Source organism: Gambusia affinis, linkage group LG11, assembly GCF_019740435.1.
Source record: "Gambusia affinis linkage group LG11, SWU_Gaff_1.0, whole genome shotgun sequence".
Taxonomy (NCBI): Eukaryota; Metazoa; Chordata; class Actinopteri; order Cyprinodontiformes; family Poeciliidae; genus Gambusia; species Gambusia affinis.
The window spans coordinates 12,756,088-12,783,566 of record NC_057878.1 but is presented as its reverse complement, the minus strand read 5'-3'; the positions used below and the strand labels follow the sequence as shown (position 1 = coordinate 12,783,566).

The 27,479-nt window shown below is 36.1% G+C and overlaps 1 protein-coding gene across 2 annotated transcripts; it reads left to right on the top strand.

Moving 5' to 3' along the window:
• Nucleotides 1–4,162: 4,162 nt before the first annotated feature.
• Nucleotides 4,163–25,989, top strand: LOC122839417 (cholecystokinin receptor). 2 transcript variants are annotated; one of them, XM_044130960.1, is made up of 5 exons: nucleotides 4,163–4,600; nucleotides 16,325–16,576; nucleotides 19,931–20,192; nucleotides 21,521–21,648; nucleotides 23,963–25,989. In XM_044130960.1, the coding sequence occupies exons 1-5, from the start codon at nucleotides 4,447–4,449 to the stop codon at nucleotides 24,499–24,501; spliced, it is 1,335 nt and encodes a 444-aa protein (XP_043986895.1). In that variant the 5' UTR covers nucleotides 4,163–4,446; the 3' UTR covers nucleotides 24,502–25,989. The 2 variants fall into 2 exon arrangements, with proteins under 2 accessions (XP_043986895.1, XP_043986896.1); XM_044130961.1 differs by lacking the exon at nucleotides 4,163–4,600 and adding an exon at nucleotides 16,105–16,200.
• The last annotated feature ends 1,490 nt before the right edge of the window (nucleotides 25,990–27,479 follow it).

Here is a 27,479-nt window from a genome sequence, read left to right as displayed (position 1 = left end):
AAAACGGGTAATAAAGCCGTTACTCCAAAGCTTTGCGTCTTGCGTTGCCATGACGTCACAACGACTAGTCAACTCGACATCGACTCGACTTTTATCATGTTGACGTTGACTAGAAAATATCTTAAATCGTTCAATCTGCTGAGTCAGATTGAACGACTCAGCCGCCCGATGGGCTTCCTGCCGCGCATCGGGCGGAGGAGAAGCAGGTGGTTACGTTGAATTCAGCTGTAACCAAACGGGATCCGTTCATAACAAGTTTGGCTTGTGATGTTCCAAAAGCACCATGTAGTCAGTGTGATCATTTGACTCCTATAGTAACTATCCACAGATCATCAGCATCAGCCGGTGTTTAGAAAAAAAAAGTCAGACCCGACTTTGTGCAACAAACTTTTCCCCGCTGCTCACGAAGAATGATCTGTTTATTGCTCTTTTAATTCTCCATAATAGACTTAGTAAAAGCAGGAGAAAATATTTGCCGTGAAAATAGCTAATAAAGCCTCCAAGTAGTTGTGAAGGGTTTTTGCGCTTACGTCACTATGACGTCACCGCGACTAGTCGACATCGACTCGACTATTATCATGATGTAGTCGACCTTAAAAAATATGTAGTCGTTCAACCCCTACTTTCCACAAGACACAGGTTTATCGTCAAGATGAGCAAAGAGGACCATAATAGACATGGCTGCTCCTAAATCAAGACTTATGAAGTCACTTACAAACCAAGCAAACCACATAGCCATGCTAGATAAGTTTTATAGGTAGACGTCAGATTTTTCGCCACAAGGAAAAATGCATGTTTGGAACATATTTGTGCACTTGTGAAAGTTGTTCAAAATTGTAAAAGTAGCCATTATTAACACAGAAGACTATCTAATAATCATTCATCTTCACTTCAGTGCAACGGATGTTTGACTGAAACTTTTTAATGCTTAAACAGCACAAAAATACTAAACATTTCAGTATTAGTTTCAGAAGGAATAAAACATTAAGCTTCTGGAATGGCCACAACCTAAGCCCTATTAAAGATTTATGAACTAAGCTTAAAAGCTGGAATGATAGCAGGGAATCAGCTAATTTAAATATTTGTTGCTCTCAGGTAGTACAAATCTCATGAAAACAATGTTTATGAATAACAGTGGAAGCCTCAGAAGTATCAGTGTGCCTCTAGATACTATATCACCGTGTTTACGTCCATAACAAGCACTTCAGCCTGGGCTGGGCCGGTGATCTGAGCATGCCCCATTACGAGACAACAGATGACTCCCACCCAGCAGCCTTCCCCCTCTTTACCGACCTGGTACAGTGTTTTAGCAATCGATATCAGGAGTCCACGAGCCAGCAGAGGAGGAGAGGACAGATAGGAGACAGGAAGCTGTTTTAGCTCGGTTTAGTGCTGATGTATTCACTATCCATCACCTGCCATCATCAGCTTGTGTTTAATGTCTTCCCCTGACAATGAATCCCTGTATTGATGAGCCTTCCAGGGCTGCAGTTGTTCATTTGATCTGTAACAAAATGGGAGGGTGTTTACAGAAACGTGAAGAAAGTGTGGACATATTGATGTGTCAGAATATGCAGAAATGGGCTGTGAAGTACCACCCCAGCGGTGATTATATTCAACTAGTCCTCATCAATGCTGAAGCATCCATAATCAATGCTCCACGCTACGCAGCGATTACCTCTCAGAAGGAAGCACTAGTCTCTCTTCTCGTCTTGATTGGAATCCTCACAGGCTTGTTTATCTGGGGTAAGAGGCTCTGCACATGACCTGCTGCAGCCACTTAAAACTGGAGAGAGATTACAGAGGCCATGCTTGAAATAATGGTCCTATTTTTTTCATCTTCTCTTCTGGGAGTCTCTCGAGTGTTTAAAGGCCAAGTAGATGAGGTCTGCTTCCTGCAGCAACATCAAGACTTCAGGAGGAGCGACAGTTTAACCTCCCAAATGTACAAACAGAATAACTAAAGAAAAACAATCTTGGGCATGCCTTCAGTTGAGATTTTTACAGTGTTATAAAATATTCATATACTCCAACTTTTTAACAGATAAAAATCTGATAAATCTGACATGCATTTGTATTCATCCTCCCTTGAGTCCAGGGTTTGTTGCTCCAATCCTGGAGGGCCGGTGTCCTGCAACTTTTACATGTGTCGCTGGTTCCACACACCTGAATCAAATAGCTCAAGAACCTTCCCGGTATGCAGTCGAGTTCTTCAGATTCATTTGAGCTGACGATTTGACTCAGGTGTGATTTGACAGATATCTGAAAGTTGCTGGACACTGGCCCTGGAGGACTGGAATGCTTTAGCTTAGCAATACCCTTCAGTAAATTCTTGTGCCGGAAACAAACATAAAATAATACACATCCAGAAACTAACTGCTTAAAATCTCTGGCTTGAGATTTTAGAAAAATAAATGTCCTTATCCTTATTCCATCTCAAGATAAAACTTAAAAACTTTGCAATATAGAACAAAATAATAGCCATTTAAAAGCGATTTCCTTTTTTAAAAAACTTTTTCTAAAGTTGAAAGACAGAAAAATCTGTTCAACAGAACTAAAGAACATGCTTGAAAGAAATGGCCTTGGCTGCGTTTGTTTGAAAAAAGAGATCTGAGTAGTCCTGATGAAAATCACACAATTTTATCATGTTGTAAATAAGCTTAATTACAAAATAAATTCCTCACATTTTGAGTAAATAGTTTTCTGACAGTTATTACTCTTCCAGTGCCTCCTTTAGTTGATTACAATTACAATAAAACTCAGCTTTCAGTGTTACTGACGCCTTTGGATGATTTTGTTAGACGTTAGAAAAGACTGAATCATCAGCTGTAATAATAGGACTAAATATAGTATAATTTTTTTTGCTTCACAATGTCATAAAAATGTTGCAGTATTCATGTTGTTGCCCTTACTAGTATGACTTTTGTCCATTTTGTTTTTATATTTTTGTTAGGCTTCCCACTGTGGAAACAGTTTGAGTAAACTATCAGATGTTATTCATTTCCACCTGTCTGGACTTTATCACTTCACTGGAACTGCTGGAAAACTCCATTTAAAACTGTATCAGCAAGAAAAAAAGAATATAACTGGGCCCAAATGTACCCTCAGTTTAATTTTGGAACAAGATCAATAAATATCCTGATTATTTTCATACTATGTTTCATGAAGGAAAGCTTCATGAAACTTCTGTTGAATTTGTTCTATAGAAGTTAAATTGTAAAATGACGGTTAGATAATTTAAAATGTATGGCAATTTCATCTCTTGTTCAAATTATTTAACTCAAGTGATTTTTAAGTAAAAACATAGAAACACTTAATTCATTCTTAGCTCACTGGTAAACAAGCTGATTAATGTACAGTGCTAAAAGAATATCATCAAGTAATGGACGATAAAAAAAATAGGTTAATAGTGTTGTTGGTGACTGATGGACTGGAGATTCGTTCAACTAAACGAAGTTCTGATTAGGACCTGATCAGAACTTAAAGACAACAGTCCATTCAAAACGCAGACTTGTGCAGATCAGATTATTTTTATCTTTCGGAAAAGTCAATGGAATCTTCTCACAAGAAGTATACTTGTTCGCCACATGGGGGCACCGGTGAGCTTGTACAACTGCTTCCTTCGCTTCTGCGAAGTAGCACATGACATCAATCTGTTTTAAATCAAATGAAAACATCTATGTTTCGAATAAAATTATTTCGAATAAAATCTGACAGCAATCCCGTCTGGATGAAAGTGGAGGGACAACAAGCTGTATTTACGCACCCTGTCTTAAAATGCAAAAAACATCCATAAATCTTTTTAGTTAGTTTACAAGTCCCTCATTAGACTGATTGAATAATTTTCATTAAGTATTTTCCATTAAGTAAACTATTCAATAATTGTAATTGGATACAAAAATTAAATGTCTCAGGATCATCTTTAATTAAATAATTTTATTTAAATCTGCACTCACGAATAGCACATTTATTCTTTAAACACTGTTATTTTTTATGAGGCTATTCATAAATCAACGTCATAAATCAACAGAATCATGAATTCTGATCTCATTCTCTCTACCTCCCCCTTTCTCATACATACCCAACACACACCACACACACATTAGACATCCGCTCTCCTTTGCGCTGCCCGCTCCCTGCAGGTCGGTTGGCAAAAGCGCAGCATAGCGCCGCGCTCCTTCCCATCAGTGCGCACAGATCTTACAAATGCCACCAAACAAGATGAATCTTTAGTTGCACATTGGCATGAAAGGAGAAACATGTTATTTTTTTCTTTTCTTTTTTTGTAATTAGTTACTCGTAACTTAGGTAAATGCGCTGGAGCATGGCACTTAGTTTACCACTTCGGACTCACACAGAATACAGACAGAAGGTACTGAATGTGAACATTTGTATTTGGCAGCTTTAACATATTCCAGGCTATATTAATGCGGATAATTTTGCGGCATGGATCTTGATTTGCGGAATGAGACATTTTTAGAGTGTGTTCGAGTGCTTCAGGACTTGATGCAGAGCGGAGCGGTGAATGGGAACTTGGAGGCATCAAACATCTCTTGTGGCAACGCTTCCACGCTGCTCATACCACAGCGTGTCAGGCAAGGTAAGATGCACCAAGATAACCACTTGCAATGCAACTACAAACAGTTTGTTCCACAAAAAGTTCACAATATAAGTGCAACTGAAAAACTGGGTTGCCGTTTATGTTAAAGAAGAGATGCATTTGCTTTATCCCCCAGCTTTATTTTTAAGGAGGGGAATTGATGGGCAGCGGTTGCAGAATACGTGTAAAGTCTGTTGTTTTCTAGTTGAAGAGGGACCAAGCAGAATACAGTAAAAATTATACTAATGCTCACAGAGGGGATTAATATATTTCAAAAGCAGTCACATCTGGACTGTGCCTCATGATCCACCAATCTGTTTTAGATTGTCATCTTTCAGGGTTTTGGAATAACAAAACCCTGATAAATGAAATGTCAACTTTCCGTTTTTGTAAAGAATAATCATTGGTGTTCAGTATAAAAGGGATCTGATAGAACATAATGAGTCACAAACAGGAGAGTTGCTAAACATGAAGCTGTAGGGGGCAAGTAAATCCAGTCCACACCCAGATTTTAATATATAATAAACCATTTGCACATGATGCTCATGAATTTGCCTTTCAGTGTATTTGAAATAATTCAGTTGCATATGTCTAAGATAAAACCTTTATTAGTTAAATAGAAACCTAATCAAAAGCAGACATTTAAACTAATTTATGACTTCTGTGTATGGACATGTTCATGTAACATTTCTTATTGTTATAGTAAATGTTTTAAGCATAACTTGCTTCACCATAAAATTTTATCTGGAAAAACTGCATAAATTTATACTGTTTTGTGTTTCTCTTATGTTCTATATTTGAGCAGTTTGTTGTGTAATGATAACAGGTTTGCACTGAAATTTTAGTGGGAAATTTTACTCAGGCACCCAAGAAAATTTCCATAATTAGTGTGTTAGTATTAGTGTTAACTTGTTTTGGATGGGGCACCTTGAGAAAAACTGGTGACCTGTTCATCAAGGGTATGAGGTATAAGACTGCATAATATCTGCAGTCTTATGCCAGTGACTGCAGGTCACTAATAACAGTGTTTAGATAATAGATGAATGGATGTTTTGGATGCATGCTCAATGAAAAGTAATCATCACACTCTGCTGATTTTGACAGTAAAATCAGCTTTTATTTTTAAGAAGTACAGTCTGGGAGCTGAAAGAGTAACTGCTTTCTACAGGCAGAAATAAAAAATAGAACTAAACTTTTCAAAATACTTGTTATAAAAGTAACACAGTACTTTACATTTGTAGTTAAATCTCTCTAACATCAGGTCTCTGTTAAATAGGGGTTTGTCATTGCTAATCTTGGCTGCAGAGAGAATCAGATTGAAATCTGGGTTGTGCCTTTTGGTTCCTCTTGCTGTTTCTGGTTTTCCATAGATTAAAAAAATATTTCTAAAATTGAGAAAGCACATCCGATACTGCAAATATTTACAAGAGCTAATTAATGATTTAATCAACTCCTTAAACATTCGTGAAATTTCTTCTTTTTCCTATTTTTACTTCCTAAAATTAGAGTGACAACACTGATTCCACATTTTAATCAAGCCTGATACTATATGTGCAAAATAGTCTCTATTACTGTATGAGTTTTTTTTTCAAATGGAAAGGATCAAGTTTCTCTTCTTTGAAAAAGCACTTAAATTCACAATGATATATTGGGTCCATATGAATGACAGAGATTCTTACTCATAAAGTCCATTTCCTGGAGGAGAGGTCAGGGATCAAAATATGGAGCATAAATCCACAGAATGCACCATTTGGATTAAAGAACAAGACTTTAAAGTTACCTTGCAATTAAACCATTAATTAAGCTTTCACATTTCTAATTTTGTAGCTTGTAATGTTTGAAGAATAAACTTATAGTCTTTAACCAAATCACTGGGATGCCTTCCACTATCACCTCTGTATTATCTTGCGGTCTAAATGAGTATACACCCCTTTGCACACACAGATACTGTTGGATTGAACATTTTTCGCAGTTTTTACTACATGTGCCTTTCAGTGGGTGATTTTCTGTTGAAGATGCTCTTTCACATCATGAAAGATAAAGACGGGCTTGCAGTGACCCGGGAGGATTGAAGAAGTGCAAAAAGTACAATGTGACGGATATTCAGAAAGGTACATAAGACTTTGATATTGATAGTAAAAGCTTAAGTATTGTTATGTACTCAAACACAACGCTGATATTTCAGTTGCTTTAACTGGAGTCCAGATAGACGTCCTCTGGAATAATGCCGTAAATATTTCTGCTCACTCTTCTCAGCTCTGCAGCATCTCTAAAGTATGTCAGGAGTGTAGGGCATATTTAAAAACACAACTAAAGTTCATGCTGATGCAAAATATGACTGTAAGCGATGATACATTGTACATTTTTTTAAGAATGCAGCTTGTCAAAGCAATCTTATATTACATTAATCAGCAGGAAGTGTTAAATAAATCTTTTGTGATCTAGTATTTTCATATTACATACGACCAATATGTTGTTCTCTGATGGAATGTACAGACATTAATTATCTTGACACAAAAACCATTGTTTTGCTTCATTCTCCTCTTACATCTAAGTAACATTTGGTGAAAATTAACAACAACAAAAAAAATAATTTGGATGAGTTTATTCAATTTTGAGCCTTTGATTTTATAAACATTTGCAAATATCTCTGGGCTTTTGTCTGACAACATGTTTTGAATCCAATATCTGGCCAAGGCCTTAATGAATTCATCCAAATTTAGTGCAATGAACCAATTAATGCGTGTCTCCTGCATCCATCAGCACAATTAAAGAGATTAAGCAATCTGTGTTTAGCCCACTGAGCTCCCCCAAACTGATCCATCTTCTGCAAGTAAACTTAATTCACAATCTGATTCAAACAAATACCGTAGTCTGCCAATATTTAGTCAATGTCATCATAATTAGTCATGGCACTACTCTCAAAGATGGATCACTATTTTATTTTCTGTCTCTGTCCATCACTTCTTCTCCAATGCTCTGATTGAGTTGTGTCACAGCCAAGCCAGTCGGGCTGCTGATTGGGCATGGAAGTGTCTGCAAAGAGACCTAACTGATGCAGTCAGTTTTAAAAACAAACTATATGTGAAAAGATATCAAACAACAACACCCACACAGAACCTGCGCACACCAGACAACTTTCAGTTTTTACACAGAAATGCCTCTCTCATGCGACAACATTACACAGTTTGTTTGTAGCTGGTACTATGTAACCAGGGTGTGGTGACATTTTGTAGCATTTCCCTGGTCAGTATGTGTAAGATATATGTGAAGGATTTCTCCTTTACTTGACAGAATTCTGTGCTGTGATCCTGCAGGCTGTTCAAACGAAATCAGTGCTCTAAATACACAGAAATATTTTGTGCATCATGCTCAGTAGGTTATTATGTACTCCACATTCTCTCTTGATCAATATGTGACTCAGATCAGATAAACATTTGAGGCTCATTCAGTATCTTTGACCGCCTGGCACCCATAAACTGTGTTCATTAAAACACTCCTTTTTTTTCTTTGCTCTGAAAACTCCTCCTCTTATATTGTCACATGTGATTCTCTTCCTCCACTCCTCACACCTTTCCATGTCACTCTTCCTGTTGAGGGTTAATGTGTTAACCACATTCCTCCTCTGAAGCAAAAGCCACCAACGTGTTGTTTTCTACATTGACCACTGTGACCACAGTCCCTGTGGACTGTGTGCTACAGTCTGTCAGTCAATAGAAAGTGGTTTTGTTCTTTGCATCAATCAACTGTTCTGGGCTCCTAATGGCCAAGTGACAAGGCGTAGATGGCATTTACCATTCTGGATTAGCTCCCGACTGTGACATTTACCAACACCTACAGCAGCACTGCCAGGTTTTCTTGAAGTCTTTCGAAGGAGATGAAAAAGAGAAATAGACTAAACTTCATATGCTTATGACTGGAGTATGAGTCTCATTATTTATTCATTCAAAGTTTAACTGCACATATTATGAAAACCTTTTTTATGGTGGTTGGCTTTTCAACTGAATCATTAATACCGCTGCCACATTTTCACATCCCTGAATGTCATTTATTTTGCATAAAGATACGTGACTTGGAGTTAACAGTGTTCCAACTTTGTCTTTAACTACATCGATACTGCAGTGAACAGGGCAGGAAAAAAGTTTAAAAGTCAGATAAAGTTTGTCTCTTTAAAATAGTCATTTTTTTGTTGATCTTATATAATGATCAAATTATTCCAGTTATTTATTGGTGTACTTTGAAAAGAAATACACATAATTATCTGTAGAGTAAGTCAGAAGGATATGTTTTTACTAGTTTGGGTTTGAGTTTTGGTTTTTGTAGGGTAACCTCTAACCCAAATAACAACAGATGGCTTAAATACAGTATACTGATTGTGATCTATTTTTTTTACTGTGTACTGAAAATGTTACCCAAATTTTTTCAACAATAAATCAAAGACTTAATTTCGTTAACATTTTTCCTACAGTATTGCAGCAATAACATGCAAAGAAGGGGAAAAGTTGGGAAGCAGAAGCTAAACAGGACAAACGTTTGCAATACTGTCACTGTTTTCGTCCACGTCTTTCTTAAAAACAAGTAATGTTGATGGATTTATCTCATGTTTACTCTATGCTTTCAATGGCATGCATGGATTTTCTTAATCATGCATCTGTACCTTGATGTTACCAGACCATTTTTGAATAAGTGGTAACAAAAGAATATAGATTACGTTTTGGGCCGTAGAATTTATAGCAAAATGTATATTTTCAGTGGCGACTGTTTTTTAGCTTTGATTTTGATTCCAAACTTTTACAATATAATTTATGTAAAGGAATCACTAATCAGGGCAGGTTTTTACACAGTTTGAAAAATACTGGGCATGAGCACCTCAGAGACACAAAAATATGTCATTGCATAGAATACTCTGTTGAAGAATATACATTTTACACTTTGCATCCTTCTGCATATTCAACAACAAAAAAAACAAACAAAAAACATAAAATTGTCACCTACACAGCAGGAATGGATATATATATTTTTTTAACATTTGCATCCACATAAAAACCAGATGCATTGCTTAAGATTTAATCAATACCCATCTGAGTCAAGAGGTGCAGGTAATGAAACCCAATAAAACATAACTACAGCAAATTAACTGTGAACTATTCATAATGCAAATTTGTTTTACTGTCAATTATTAACACAATTTTTCAGATCAAAAAAGATTAGCCTAGAAGGTACGAAAAATATTAAAAATGGCTAAACCATTCAACCGAGTCTGTATTGTGTCTCTAATTTAATTGTGCTTCTCACTGTTAAAAGAAACACTGCATAGTGAAAGAGACTAAAAAAAGAACGTGAGATTATAAATATAGTCGAGTGTGAAGGAACCTGCTGATATCAAAGTCATCATAGTGCGAGGGAACACTTTGACAAAAATCTGAAGAGTGACAATTCCAACAATATTATCATTACATTTTATTTTCCAGTAGGATCATTTAAAAAGTAAAAAAGTAAAAGTGATTTCTCTTCATATAATTTAACTGGATTAACTGAAATAAGAGCATAAATCAGTTTTTTTATTACTAGCACTTCAATTTGTCTGATGCACTTCTGTTATCAGATAAAGTTATGTGTCGTATTAGTATTACTTTTAATATTTACAAAGTTATATTTAGTCTCCTCAGCATATGTAATTGCAATATGTTTTTTTTTAATGGTTCAATTATATAATTGAGAACCATTTCCAATGTTTTAGTAGAACATTCAGTTTCAATATTTTTCACATATTTTGTCTTTTTGTAATATTAACAAATCTGGCAGCCTATAAGTGCCTTCCCCATTGGCTCTCCAGATACGGGATGTGACTGCCATGTTGTCTGCCACAGGTAGTGATAAACAACTCAAATCTGATGCCATGAATTTATAAACTAGTCATTTATTAACACTTCATAATATTGTGTCTCTGTGCTTTTTCAAACATGCCAGAACTCTTGGCTGTTTCCAGAATTTTTATTGTCCCTCAGTATTTTTTCTGCTACAAATCATCTCTTTGTTTGCAGTATTGTTTGCGTTACACACTCCACTGTGCTTTTCAGAAGGAGTTCAAGTTTGTAAGAATTTTGTTTTTGAAAATTGTATTTTTGCACATCTCAAAAAGAATTATGAGAATAAAAACAATGTTCCACAGAAACACACAAAACTGAAAGAAACTGAATGAAGGCTAAGTCTTGGTACATTTAACAACAAACAATAATATTTTTCAAAGTATAATAACATTTTTTTGCTGCTTATGCCTGTCATTCATGACTTTCAATAAAATGTGGTAATTGTTTGTGTTGAGAGTAAAGCAAATATTTCTTAAAGGAGCGGTATTATTTTCCAGGCAATGTGTGCCATTTTATAGCACAATCAAATAACTATACTGCCTTCAGTTGTTATAAAAATGATGTATGTGAAACACGACTTAAGAGAAATTTGACTTTGTAAATTGATGCCTTGAAATTAACCCAGTGTCTCTTTAAGAATCTCCTGCTCAGTCTGACACTCCGCCTTCAGTACCTTACCCTTCTTAGGGGCGTTGGACTGAGAAGAAGTTCATATAAAAATTGGTTACTGTATAAAGTTCACATTCCCGCGGTCTTAAGAGACGGAGCCATTTGGACCCGATGAGGTTCCCACCCTGTGGGCAGTCCGACAGGGTGGCACTGACCCCATCTGCACTTTTACAAGCATTTTGTGTGGGTGGGTGGGGATTCTGAGAACTGATGGTCTGACGGGACCACATTCCCGCTTCCCCGCTGTCCGTCCGTGACACCTGCCATGCTCCTCCTCAGCCATGAAGTGGACTTCTTGTGTGCCCTTTGCATCACTTTAAGTTTATCAGTTATTGGGTGTTTTTGAGTCCGACGGGAGTTTTTCTCTGTCTCATCCTTCTTAGTTCAAACTTATTCCCAGTGGGGTTAGATTGTGCAAGCCGCATTCTGTTTCCTTGTTAGGATTTGTGGCTTAACATTGGGCAAGCTCTGTCTTAATTCCCTGCACTGTTACATTTGTCAGTGAGGTCTACTGAACCAGAACACCAGAAGTTTTCAGCAGTATTTGCACTCAAAAGTACTTCCACAGTTGTTTACTTAATTGACTAGATGCCTGCATTACATACAGTTCATACACTATCCAACAATCTGATCATACAGTATGGAAAATATCTTTACATGGTCCATTTCATTAAGATCAAAATCTTAATGCTTTTACTACGATTATCTTTCTGGTTTCATTAAAAGTAACTTGTTTATTTTTTATGATGTTTGCTGGGGTTGGGATCCATTCCATTGCTGCCTTTAAAAAGCTAAATAATTCAGCGATACAGATGTGCAAAACTAAACTTGATCTGTTTACTTTTTCTCAATGGTCCACTGAGATTGCTTCTTTGTCAATTGGTGCTATGTAAATAAACTGAACTGAACTGAATTATATGTGAGATAATTAGCAAGAAAAGTAAACAATAATGGCTCCACTGTACACCGATGCTCACAGGAAAAGCTTTGAGGAATTCTGGCCTGAAGGAATGGATACATGTGCTGAGGGAGTTATCATGGAGCACACAGGAACAGCTAATTGGCTATGATTAATCAGAAGCCAGTATAGCATATTTTATTAGACCAGAGGAAGAGTGACACTACAGAAACAGACTGCTGCGCTCTCTTTCTTTTGCCAATCATGTGTCTGTATATTTTCATTATACACGCACAGATGTAGGCGCACATTCCAGCTCAGACACACAAAAACCAAATTAAACATCTTAAGTTGCTACTGTTGCTGCTTCCATGGAGTAACCCTGATGTTCTCTCAGCAGCACAGCCACCATATTAGAGCTTTTATATTTGCAGGGGAGGTTGTGTGACAGATGGCAAAGCCACATGTCGGTAGATGTGTGTCCATGTGGAGAGAGAGAGATAGAGAGATGAAAGAGACAGCAAAAGACTGACTTGCTGACTTTTTTCTGACCGGTCTGTGGCTAAATCCTTTGCTAAGCCTGCAAGTGATACAAAAACAGTTCAGGGTTGGATTTTTGTGATTAATTCACTGAAACTACATACTTGAGTTAAATGTTGTGATCCATTCATCTGTTTAAAATCTTTCTTTTTCATAACTGAACATTGCTACGATTTTACTCTTTATGATAAGCAGGCAGATAATAAGTGGAGTTCGGATTATGCTTCCCAGCCAGCTGTGCACAAGGCATGTATGTATATTTCAGGTGATTACTGTGAACCAAAATATGGAATACGGTTCAGTAGAAGCTTAGCTATGCTGTTGCACAGTTCCTACTGTATGTTGTATTTTTAAGGCTTAGGGTCAAAATATCAGTAACATACTACTATTAACTGCTTAGTACTTTAATCTAATTGAAAGCATTGATTAATGATGGCCAATTACACTAAACCTCACAGGAAAAGCTTTGAGGAATTTAGCTTATTTAAATTAAAAAGAAAGAAATGCCCACAATGTTACTCCTTTAGAATTGGCACTAATGAAGTCATTTATTTATAGTGTGTATTTACACACACTTTACAAGTGTCTCCATGTATCTCAATATACTCAATTTTATAATATTATCCACACTCTAGGATCAGAAATGAATTATGATTTATCACTATGTTTAACTTTTCATTTGAAGTTTCTCAATTTTGAAGCCTTGTTTCAGAAAGGTTTAAAAGTCATCTTGTTTCAAATATTACTTTAGAAATATTTACTATGTTAACTCAAATGTCTCATTAGGTGTCATTTATGTGATCAAAAATGTGAACAGCATAGTGAGCAGACCCGTTCTTATGTCTGTCTAAATTCAACTAACCAATATATTAAAATACAGCCATAGAAAACAAACTATATTCCTCCACTTTAAATGAACATAACAAAGTACTTTTGTGACACATCTGCTGGCACATTTAACCTACAGTACCTTCAACCAGTCACTTAGATAGACTAACTTGTTGATATTTCTAGCTTTTTTTTTTCAGGCTTTTTGTATTGTCTGTGGATAATCCTTCAACATCAGACTCTGACTCTGATCCCATGACTAGATGAACCATCTTTTTCTTTGGCGGCTCTCGCACCATTTCATATATGGAGGTGTTGGTTCTGTGTCTGTCATCTCACTGAGTTTTTTCCACACCTCTAGTATTTCTTCCCAGCGCCGGTATCTGAGGTTCATAAACCTTGAATCTAAAGCAGTTGCTACCTTTAACCAGTCCAAAGTTCTCTTTCTGTTTGTTGAGATCCTTTGTAAATTCAGTCTTTAAGCGCGCTGTGTTAGCTGCTTCAACCTCTGACACCTGTGTTATGAAGATGGCAGAGTGCAGATAGCACAGCAGAGCAAGACACAAACTTTTCTCCACCTAGGTGTTCTGTGATCTACCTACATTGCAGACACACAAAACACACCATGGTTAAACTGCTGAGTAATAATAAACATGTAACTGATATTACTTTATGACCATAGACCTTGAATATGTCCATATTGCAGAGGAAATGTATACTTATTTCAATTTAGCTAAAAAATTACAAAAATGGAGAAGAAAAAAGAAACTTGCTTTACTTTGCAAAAGTAAGACAAGACGAGATGAGATGCTTTTTTCAAAAACAAAACCCTGCCCCTCCATTTCTATCATGAGTTCAATCAGACCTTTTCTGTCATAATATTTGATGAAGTCATAGATTGGCACTGTGGTAACAGAGTCATTAGTGTAAATGCCAGGCAGTGGTGGAGAGCTAACATGTCTTTCTGCATCGCCACTAGTAGCTGCCATCACAGGGGAGTAGGTGTTATCATCGCTGACCAGCTGCTGCCTGTCAGCGAGAAAAGATTGCAACCAGCGAATAAAATATGGATTAATCCCCAACCAATGTCTTTTACAGAACAAAGTCTCCCAGTGTTGTATTAAATGCAGATGAAAAGTGCTTTACGATATCCAAACCGTATGGTTTAAAAAGTGGATGAGGGTGGAAATTGTGCTTTTTGTTTTTTACAAATAGAAGTTTAGGGAAAACTTGGCATGTATTGAAAAATACTGCATATTTTTATGAAAGTAACCTCACCAGACTATAACCATTGAAGATCCCTTGGGGAGAGCATGAGGTTGTTTCTGGTTGCATGAGTACCCTTCATAGAGATGGTAACAAATTGAATGTAATAAAAGCAAAATATTTTGTTTGGGAATTTGAGAAGGCAGCATATTTTAGCAAATGTAATTAACCTGGTTTTATCGTGCATATGTTGAAATTGTAGCTCTGTGTGTGTTTGCACATGCTGTGCTACCTGTGCATCTGTGACTATTGCAGCTTGTGTGTGTGGTGTCCTGCTGATGTGGTGCACACAGGGACCTCTAATCCCCCTGGATACAGACACGGTGGGTAACCTTTACAAAGCTGTGTTGTGGCCAAGCAGGCTTCGAACTGAAGGCAAAGGCAAATAATGTAAACCTTAGATATGATAGAATGATGCTGCATTAGGCTTTAGATTGATTTCTTATATTTTACATTATTTGTATTCAAGGAAGAAGCTACTTTAGAGACAATATTTGAAAACACCAAATAAATGAAATATTTTTTTCAAAACCGCATTAGGTGAAAGTAAAAAAAAAAAAAAAGCATAAAAGTTTAGAAAAGCAAATGGATTTTTAACTACCTAAGTACCTTTTCAGAGGTATTAAACATATTTTTTATTTGTCCAAATTCTGTATTTTTTTAATTGAGCTGATGTAATATTATGATCCTAAATGTTGTTTTTATTAGTCGTAAGTGGAAAATTATCAGCATTAACAGAAATACAAACTTGAAAACAAATGTCTGTGATGATAAGCTTCAGAATGTGTTTCTCTTAGTGAATTAAGGTACTAATATTCTAATTCAATATGACCATATATATATTACTTAATGACCCTATTGTGTAATAACTACAGAGACAAATCATAGTCATAGGAGCCAGTCATGTAATTTGTCTTTTTTATTTCTGAAGTGTTGAGCCTAATCTTGAAGAGAGACAGAGTGTCTGGAGCGAAGTCCAAAACTTGGAGCCGCTCACCCAGAGTGGAGCCTGAATGTTGAAAGGTCGATACTTCATTCTGCTTTTTAAAAAGTTGGGAAACCACAAATAAACCCCAAGCCTGGGAGCAAAGTGCTTACTTGGGTAAAAGTGAAACAACGACATCTTCAAGATGTGATTGAACACAGGGCTTAATGTTACAAGAAGGATTTTATATTTAATTATTGAGAAACCAATAAAAGGAAACTATGACTGGGGAAATACGATCTCTTCTGTTATAGTCCCCGCTAGATTTTATTATCCAGAATTTTTCAAAAGTGTCAGTGAGTTTTGTTTTAATGAAACATTTAAATGATACATTCACTGCTGCTATGGCAATAACATGCTAGTTTATAAACATATTTAGGTGAATATCATTTCTGATTAGGAGTAATATCACAGCCACCACTCCGATCAAAGCTCTCCTTTACAAAGACTTAGCAGGATAATGAATATGGTCTGTTCATTAACATCCCCTCAAGGAAACAGAAACAATAAGCTGTGAAGCTGCACACACAACTCTTCACACCAGGTTGTTCGATAAAACAAATTAATTTCAACATGTAAAACATAAAACATAACATAACATAACATAACATAAAACTCCATTTCATTCAAACCTGCACTCTTTAATATCCAGTGTTCTTCTTGTGCAGAGGAGGACCACACACTCCGGATCCTGCTCTACTCACTCATCTTCTTCTCAAGTGTTTCTGGCAACCTGCTGATCATCGTGGTGCTCACATTCAATAAGAACATGCGCACTATCACCAACACCTTCCTGTTGTCACTCGCCATGAGCGACCTGATGATGGCCATATTCTGCATGCCTTTCAACTTGATCCCCAGCATTCTCAAGGACTTTGTCTTTGGAGCTCTGATGTGCAAGATAGTGACCTACCTTATGGGTGAGTAACAAGGAGCTTGAGGGTGAAGGAGAAGTTCAACTGGACCATTAGCATCAAGGAGAGTACAGGCAGGAGTCTAAATTATGTTAAATTATTCTCTTAAGACACCCTCATTCTTTCTCCAAAATAACACACAGGTGAATATTTTTTACTAATAAGATCACCTTTGAAGATTATTGGTTGCATTTTATAAATGGAGATCCGAGTAATGGGTGCTCAGATTTTTCTTTGTAAAACAAACTTTGAAAAATGTTTTACCATTCACTATGCAGTTGCGTTCCTGTACTGATGTATAGATGTGGTAAGGCCTGGATTATTATTTTTTTTTCAATAGCAAAGCTATATGTCCTTTGCTTGTTATGAGCAAAATCTTCACCTTGTAACCTTTCATTCATATCTGAATCATTTTTACTTGAATGTACTTTGAAAAGTCATTTAAATCAGATCTCACTGAATTTTAAGCACTGCCTGACTGTGGCAGAATACCTTGGGATGAGCACTTGCAGATGGAAGGTCATTTATCTCCTAACAGAGGTTAAAAGTGACTCGACCATATGCTATTTCTATCAGGATTATGCATGAGTCACCATGTTTGGAATAATGCTCAAAGAAAAATGTTCAAACTCCAAATTGCTGCAATATTTTCAGTGTCATTCTTCTTTTCCAGCAATAAAGGGAGGACACTGGAAGATAAGTAACAAATTCACTCTTAGTAATCAATGTACTCCTTGTATCTACAAATAAATTGCTCTTAGTACAATGAGACTAATAGCAAGTACTTCTACTCTTACTTAGTTTAAACATTATAATGGCAAGAACATTTTTGGTGAGCCAGTCCTAAGTGGGTATTCAATGAAATTTAATTGATCACTGGTTCTTTTTGGTGTCAAAATACAATATAAAAAGTTAACATTAGGTTTATTAAGCATGTGAAATATCTAAATCTAAACGATATAACTACTGTTGTTCAAAATGTGAATTTGCTTCTTTTATAGCTATCTTTTTATCCCTTGAATACATTTTGTTTCAAACTCGATTAAGCTTAATAACATGTAATGTACATCAGCTTTAGACACTCAATGCCTATGTGATCCCAAGTAATGGCAGCTGAACTTTTTTATTTCTTGAAGATTTCTTGGTACAAGGTGAACTGTTCTCGACGACTTTACTTGTCTTCACACAAGTGAAGTCCAATCGTAAATGTCATGTTTTTTCATTTGGTAGTTTACATGTAGAGCTGTTTCAAGGTCTTGGAATATGAGAACGACATCTTTTCTCTATTTTTGCATGAAACAAAATGTGTACTTTTTTACTTTGAAAATTTGCTTTAGAGTTCATTGAAACCACTTTGGAATAAGGAAAAGAAAACTTCCCCTGTCTAATTTAGTAACAGTCCTTCATTATACAAGAAAATTACTCTTTCAAAACTATAAGGATTCTGATATAATAATGCCATTAGCAGCGACTGACTTCCTTCTAGCAGAAAATGAATAGAGAACAAAACCATCTTCAGACATTGTAGCCCATCATTGTCTTGCTACAATAAAACTCCAGACAGATGCAGCTCCTGTAATCAGGAAGGTAACACGTTTCCTGACCTGACGTCAATCAACTTACAAAAGAGGTCGATCACTATTGAGTGGCTGCACATCCACTGACTATTTTCATCACCTTTTCCAATTGTGGGAGGTTCATTGATATATACTTTCTGTAGTTTTCATTTGGAGATCCTAAGTGGTAATTTTCCAGAAGTCAAGGTGTGTAATGATTTTTTCTTTTTTTTTTTACTGCTAAAGTATTATTATTGTCATCAAGAAGTCTCTAATTATATTCCCGTACAGACTGGATGGGGAAACATTTGCGCTGGTCAGATTCTTTTTTTATTTTATTTTATTGGAAAGCCCAAAATTTAAAAGGCTATTAGGATTGTCGCTTTGCATGAAGAATTTATTTGACATTTGAGTAATGTGCCGGAGTTGCAAATGAGCGATGATTGATCTCACTGTCTATGCATCGGAAGGAGAGACTGCTGGTAACTAAGTTACCTACACATAGTGTGAGTACTATTGACGCTGTTCTACTCTAATTACAGAGAATATTTTTATGAAGAGAAACATAGTGCCCATAAAAAGTAAAACAATTGAAACATCCCGTCTGTTTTACCCTTTTTATTAATCTTACAAATCAACCATGATCAACAAAATTGGACCTCCTTGACAAAAAAAATGGCAAAGTAAAAAGCTGTAACAAATTATCCTGCAGGATATTCCTATATGTGCTGCATTCATTTTGCTCTTTGCCAGCCTTTTCAGAACCCCACAACATGATACTGCCACCACCACACTTCACAGTTGGGTTGGTGTGTTTTGGTGATGTGCAGTGTTTGGTACCTTCCAAACATGACGTCTTTTCAAATCGCCAAAATGTTCCATTTTGATCTCATCAGTCCAAAGAATTTGATAGAAATATTCTTCAACAATGATTTCTTTGTTTCGTTCTCAAATAAAACTTTGACTGGTGAAGAACCAGAACAAGACTTATTGTATGGAGAGTCTCGCCCGTCTCAGCTGCTGCAGCTTGTAACTCCTTCAGTGTAGTTATAGGTGATTTATCTCTCTAGTGTCCTTCTTGCACGGTCATTCAGTTTCCAAAGACGGCCTGGTCTCATAACGTCTGAAAGCTAACAGTTTCATTTTATGAGTGTCAAAGTAAACAAGGCCAAATACAAATGCACAGCTAATTTTTCAGATTTTTCTAATTAGAAAGTATTAAACTGTGTGATAATTTGTGGTAGTCTGCCAGCAATCCCCATTAAAAGACATTAAGAGTCGGTTTGTCATAAATACTTTTGCAAAACACAACAAAATAAGGAGAAGGGAAAAGAAAGGCAAAACAAAATGAAGGTTTGCTGGTGTTGTAAACCATCATTTGGAGATTTAAACAACAAGAACCACCTCTGAGTCTCCTTTCTACCCACTATCTTCCCATCCTCTATGTATAAAGCTTATATTGTCACGGAGGACATGTATAAGGGAGGAAAAGAGTAATTTCCTGTCTTGTCCTTTTGGGTAGATGAACGATCATATCGCTGGCAAAGAGTCACATGATTTCCTTCACCGTGACGTTCAGATATCTGCCCAATTTATTTACCTCAACACTGTGTTCTTCTCCACATGTTGGCTGCACAGCATCAAGCCTGGTTGCAGTTTCAGATATTATTTTAACATTAATCACATTTTCTTCCCTATTCTGCGTTGCAGTAATTTTATTCTATTAAAATGAGAAGATATCTGTTTATGTGGTAAGATGAATATTTTCTCAGCCCTTTAGATGACCTGCTTTGTTCTCCTGCAGGCACATCAGTGAGCATCTCCACATTTAACCTAGTTGCCATAGCCCTTGAGCGCTACAGTGCCATCTGCAAGCCTCTGAAGTCTCGGGCGTGGCAGACCCAGTCCCATGCCTACCGTGTGATTGCTGTTACATGGGTGCTGGCCTTCGTCATCATGATCCCCTACCCGATCATCAGTCACCTCAGGCCATTTAAGCGTCCTGACAACACCACAGCACACCAATGTCGCCACAAGTGGCCTGTCGCAACGGCAGAGCAGACCTGGTGAGTGTTTCGCTCCAAATTGTTTTCATTTGGTAGGCTCTTGCAGAGATGATAGCCAACTGGGAAAATCGGCCACTTTGCTAAACAAGATTCAACTTGTTTAGCAACTTTTATATTTACATGACATGATTCTGTTAACAACACATGTACGAAAACATGTTAGTAATAAAATAACTTCAGTCCAGACTTCAATTAGCTCTGGGTTGATTATTCATGAATGTGAATAATCAATTAAAATCCAAGGTTTGTAAAAAAAAAAAAAAAAAAAAAAAATAGTCAAACAAAATAAATTTATTGGCTTTTAATTTAATTATGGTAAAACAATACAAATTATTTCAGAAAGAAATAAACCACATGAGCAGTAAAATATTAAAATGTACCTGACTATGTTCCTATTCATAAGTTCACCCATGGTTATTTTTCTAGTAATTTAAACTGGAAATACTTTTTTCTAAATGTCTTTATGATCTATTCCAACTGACCATCTCCAGTACAGTAATTTGTTTTGAGATGAAGCAAAAGGGACCGTAATAATTGCTTCTAACTCTATTTACAGTGCCACATGTTTTGTTGAACGCATTTTAAATTGTTCAGAGACAAATCAATAAGAATGGAGGACATAAGTAAACAACGTCAAAATGAGAGAGTAATTACAGCACACTTGCATGCAGGTGCATGCAGATGGAGGTTTTGGCGTTCTGCTTGGTTTATAATACTGCTGGAGTAATGAGATGTAATTAGAAATTATGCATGCCTTGGATCACTTCACTAAAACCAACTAACTCTGTATTATCCAGAACTTTTCTTCCTATTGTAGCCCGTGGGAGACAGAACAACAGCAGATAAGTTTCTGAAAGTCTTAATTATTCAAATTAATTTTAAACTTTTACTGAATCAGTATTGGCAGAGATTCATGGGCTTACAAAAAAAAAGTATAGTCTTTGTTTCAGCTGTGAAAGTCTGACATCTTTTTTTGTTGCCGATTCCTGAAGATAACAAGTTAACCTTGAGAAAACTCGGAATCTTGAGAACATCGTCAGAAAAAATATATGTGGGGGACGTCTGCTTTTGGCTTTATTAGACTAGGAATAAATGAGTAAAAATGAAAAAGATTGATATTATTCTCTCTGTTTACAACTAAATTATCCACTTTGTAAATCACTTAGAAATACCAGATACTCACTCTAATATATATATTAGTCTAAGGAGCAACTGTCTTTTGTTACAGGCTGAAGAGTTTTAATTTATTTCTGATGAAAATGAGCACATATATCTGTTTTTATTCACTCTTAGTTGTTTGTCAACTTTTCCAAATGTGTCCCTTGTAGGTATGTTCTTCTTCTACTTGTGCTGTTCGCGATTCCAGGAGTGGTGATGATCGTTGCCTATGGACTGATCTCCAGGAAGCTTTATCGAGGCATCCGATCTGAGACCGCCCTCAACAAAGAATCTACTGGTAACACCATTTACTATTTATCACATTGATTTCATTGATGCCTCCTTTTCGGTACAGTGACTGCAGACAATTCTAGGTGAGAATTTGTGCCTGTTTTTCAAATGTGCTGAACATACAAGTTGCACCTGCAACCTGGTCACAGGTTTGGTAAATCACATTGGAGGTTGTAAGTCATTACATTTTTAAATAATCCTGCCAGAATTTTGGGTTTTCTGATAATCAGAATATGTTTAGGATATTCGTGATGACAGTTATTTATTTATGCTCTCCTCATTTTGCTGACGCAATCCTGTTTTTGTGTTATTTGTAGATCAAATTTGCACATACCATGAAGCTTGCATTTACTTTTGAAAGCACAAACCCTATTTTCTTAGTTAAGATAATTAGAACGACTGTTGCAAACATTCTCCTCCTGAGGATAAAACTTGTGGCAATCAGTTATTGAATTATTTTCATTCACAAAAGTTTCAAATTATAGATTTGACACTGAAAGCTTTTTACCCTGTGCACAGTTCAGCGGGGTTGCACTGACCTCAGGTGTGTTATTCTGAGGTTTTTCCTGTGTGGTTTCAAGAATTGACATTCTGACAGGACACGTCCAGGCTGACAGGACACGCTCAGTCTGCGTTCCAACTGAGTGTTGTGCTACAATCGAGTCAATATTATATTTGAATGGATGTGTTGTGTGAACCTAATACAGTCTTCAAACAGGTGTGTCTGATTGTAAAATGGTTCTTTGCCAGTAAAATATGTAAGTTGTTGTTTTAGTAGAGTTTAGTTTCTATATATATATATGAAATGTCATAAAATTTAGGACCAAAAAAATATATTTTGGCAATAGAATAATTTTGTGTCTTTCACCTGCACTATTACCCACTGACCCCTGTTGGGAGACGTAATGCAATGTTTCATTCGTTTCCATTGCTTATATTAGTAATTATGAATCATTTCTAACAATGTCAAAAACAGTTCATCACTGTGTTAAATATAGTTCAAATTTTTTGCAGACAAACAAGTAGTTCTGGTAATAATAGCCAGAGGGGGGAGTTCTGGTTAGTGCTGGGTTATAGAGTTCAATTTTCTGTAAAACTGTGGGCTTGGACATTGAAATCTATTTGTATTCTCTTTTCTTCTACAAAACATATTACATACAAATAAGAAGGAAACGGGAACAGTACAATGTAGTAATTGGAAAAACATTAATCTACGTTCCAGTCGAACCATATTTTGTTAGTAAATTTTAAACTTGTGACTCTCCAAATGTTATTGCTGGACTTTTCTCTTTGTTGAAGAAAAAATATAACTACATATTACTGATAAATTTCAAAATCCTCTTATGAGTGATTACTGCATTTCAGCAGCAAATGCAGGTTTCTTTTTGTTCCATTAGGTTGAGGAGCTGGTTTTTAAAGAACCATGACTCATTCATAATAAACCATACAAACAGGTGCATGTGTCACCACAGGGATCAATCAGCCAGCTAGAGGGTAAAGGGACAATTATAATAATTACCAATTCCAGGCATTCTTAAACCAGTGGAAGAAAACATTTGTTTTACAATGAAACAAAAACAGGCATTGCTTAATTTTGAAAACATTTATTTTTAAGTAAATTATATTTTCTTGCTACACTATTAAGGACAGTTTGGTCCTTAGGGTCAAACCAAAAAATTATATAATCTTATATATATAATCTTGTGAACTCAAAATATATAATGTCTCAAATGCTTTATTCTAACTTAACCATAGTCTTTATCTGCCTTTTTACACACAAAATAATATTAGATGTTGATATTGAGCCTTTTTATCTCTATATTTGTCATACGATTATTTGTGTTACTGATTAATATTCTCAAGTGCACAAATACTTTCTGAGGAATATAATAAACATTAAATTTGTAGTCTGAATTAAACATTTCCTTCAGAGATTTAAGGTAGTAAAGTACTTTGGTCAAGCTTAACAATAAACTTTTAGAAAACTAAATTTGACATAAATTGATGCATATTAATTACCATTTTTCCTTTCTATCCTGTAGTAGAGTTAAAACATTTCCTGTAAAGACTATGTAGGTTATATTATTTTTTATATTTCTCAGTATTTATACCTTTTATAACCCCCCTAGGTCTTAGCACGGTGCTCAAGAGGAGTGTTGAGGAGTGTGGTAAAGTGCTCTTCCTTGTAGAGCAAAACCATTATGTTTAAAAAAAGTAAAATTTCTTCTGCTTGTTAGTCTATCTCATTCAAAACACAGCAGTTTACTACATTTAACAATCATACAAATACCTAAACCTTTTACGCTGCTGTCCCTCTGCAGATGTGAAGAATGGACTTACTTCCTGTGGGTCTAATAATCCTGACGATGAAGATGGTTGCTATGTTTGTGTGCGCCCAAGCTCAATGGAGATGAACCCCATGTCTGCATCAACCCAATCCATGAAGATACACAGACCCCGCAGCAACACATCGGGAGCCAATCTGGAGGCCAAGAAGCGAGTCATACGTATGCTAGTGGTCATCGTTGTTTTGTTCTTTCTCTGCTGGATGCCTCTATACTGTGTTAACACCTGGCGGGCTTTTGATAACGTCACCGCCGAACGTGCCCTCTCTGGGACGCCCATTGCATTCATCCATTTGCTGAGCTACACCTCTGCTTGCGTCAACCCAATTATCTACTGCTTCATGAACATGCGCTTCCGCAAGGCTCTGCTCGGCACTTTCTCCTGCTGCTTTGCGCCTTGCTGTCAACATTGCCGCCGCTGTAGGCCACGTGACAACGAGGAGGACGGTTTGGCAGCTGGGGCGTCCATGTCCAGGTTCAGTTACACCATAGTCAGTACCATGGGAACCTGCTGAAGATGGTTTCTACAGCAACACAATACCCATGTCCTTTGTTTTTAGACCATGTCTATGCTCATAGGTGCAATCATAGAACATATGAAATGAAACGCAATCATGCAGCGTGGATACCTTTATAGAGCTCTAAAAATAGCACAAAAATGCACTACGTAGTTATTTCTTGTCAGAGTGGCTGAAGGCAAATTCTTGGCTTAAATCTTTACAGTGGTGCATGTGGGTTTATAGCTGTGGTTTAAACTCAAGAAAAAGAGTAGCAAACTATAATATATATGACAGAGGAAGGCTGTATTAGTTACATATTATTATGTAGCTACAGAAGGAGGTCAACCTTCTTAAAAACTGTGTTTTGTATTCTGCTGTCAGAGTAAAATTGAATGTGTTAATGATGGTATTTTAATTGCCTTGTGGCGTAAGTGCCTGCTTATGAAAATCAATGCTGCTTTCGTTTTGTCAATCTGCCTCATTTATTACTGTCATCATAGTAGCAGGCAAATGGAAAGTTTAAGGGTTTAGATGTGGAGTTGAACTGAAAAAACCCCCCAAAACTTCAACTTATAAAATGTGCTTGTTACAACTGATGACGTAGGTTGGATGTTCAAAAACATGCAGAGCAATGTTGACCACTTGGAAATATTATATGAACTTTATGTTGTACAGTTCTTCTGTGAAAATATGTTAGAAATAGAAGCTTTTTATCTCTTCTAATATTTTGTTGTTGCTACAATGTAAGAAAAACTATATAACCCAATCTGTGCCACGTATTCTGTTTCAATAGAATGTGTCGTGTGTAGAAGCATTAGTATTTCAATGAACATATTAAATGAAAGAGCATGATTTAACTGGCCCTTTTTAATTTCTGATGTATCGTGTATTATAAAAAAAAAAAAAAAAGGTTTTCATGGTGGAACTTGGACAATAAAAGGAAAATTTGGATGGGAAAAAAAGCCACTATAGCTTTTAAGATTATAGTTCAGATTTTTGGAGGCAAAATTCTGTGAAGTTCTTATCAGATGCTCATAAAGTGACTTCTGAGAAAAGTAAAGATAGAGATGTGAAAGTTAAGTCGACATCTCTTTTTGGCAAGTTTCAACAGTTGGTAACATTTCAAGCTGAAGAATCTTAATACAGTATTTGTGTAATACAACTCACTATGATTACTCTTATAAGAGACAGTGGTTGCCTCTGTCATTGTTGTCTTAATAATCTCTGTGTTGTTAAGTTAATAGTATGTAGTAGATCAACTTTTCTGATCTGGAAAAATGTACCATTTGTCCTCAATTTCAAAAGTTTCCTCCACACTTCCTGACCTGGTTATTATTAATTTGACCAACATAATACAAGCAAAGTCTTACTTATGTGTAGTTGAGAAAACAACAATAACAAATGTGATCTGAAATATTAACCTAAATTGTGCCACATAACTTTTCAGTTTGTTTGTTTGTTTTATTTTATAATAAAGCCAAATAGGCTAGCTATTAATTTTTCACGACTCCATTCATACAAATTCACTGTGACAGCTTTCAGATGACTTTAAACAATGTGAACCCTCCCTTTAATTATTTTTCAAGAGTTGAAGCAAGTTTTTTGACTAGTGCTTACACTGTAAGCAGAAAGTGAGTTCAATCTCAAGATTCTATTGTTACTTTTAAAAATAGTCATAAAACTGTTTAAAACTTTTTAACTTATTGATGCACATTGAGGAAAGTTTTTTTTTTTTAGATTATTTTTGTACCTGTGGCCTCTATTGAACCGTAAGTAGACAGAAAACACGGAGGAAAGAAAATCTCCACCAACTGAACCATCCAGTCCCCACTGTTTAAAAAAGCTGATAGTCTAACAGTAATCTTTTCCTAAATAACCAGGAGGTTTAATTGCCTAATCATGACCCTTGAATGTAAATAAAATAAAAATACCAGTCAGTACATCAAAGGAAACAATTTATTTTGTTCCATATAATAGAATATAGCTAATTAGGAGAATGAGACATAGTGATTGAGTGACTGTCAGTTTTTCACCAATTCCTACCAAAGTTTTATATTTAGTATTACAATTTTCACCCACATTACTTCTATTCCTTCTCAATAAATAATCATTTCATACTTGTTGTCTTTACTACTGCTTCTGTCTTAAGAAGTATGAGGGGTCATGAAGCAAGCTGAGTGACCTCCTTCTGACTTATTGCAGTCACATTACCACAGTTCTGGTGGGATACAATTAAAATATTAAAAAATGCCTCAAAACATTGGTAGACAATTCTGTGAGGAAGCATCTCCAAAGAGGGTACAAATTGATCTATATGAGCTACCTGAAATGTCCAATACCACATATGCAAAAAAGAAGGATAGAAAATTACAAAAATTGACCAAAACTCCTCTGAAGTCAGAAATTAAGGTCCTCCATGAAGCCTGCTCATTTTAGAGAAAAAAGACAGACCTGCTGTAGAACATGCAATCATAAATAAAGCAAAAGGAAAAGTAGAAACCTCTATTTTAAATTGAGGCATTGAGATTTTTGAGTAGAGGACATGTTTCTGGATACAACAAAGACTTCATTTTAGAGCTTTGTTAAATTGGCCGGCTTTCTTCCCTTCTTTGAACTTAGTCTTACAGATAGAACCTTTACATTATTATCTTGCTGAATCCCATCCAACCTGTGCTTGTTGGTTTGTGAATTGGTCACATATGCAAGGAAGATTATGATCAGAAATATCTACGGTTTTAAGGAAATGTCAAAAGTCGGAGTTGCCCTTTGATGAATGTATTTGTCTGGTGCAGCTTTTTGAATGAGCTCATGACTTTCTATCAGTGGTGAGCTTATCTGTGGGCTACAGAGTGGATGCCAGATTTTAGGGGTTTCTCTTTGTTATGTCTGCCTTGTTTGTCACTGACTCTGGCGCCCACAGTCCCTTCACACTAAATGTGTTTCAGCATCAGACCTACTAGGCTAAACTGGAGAACATATTTCACTGAGTGCAC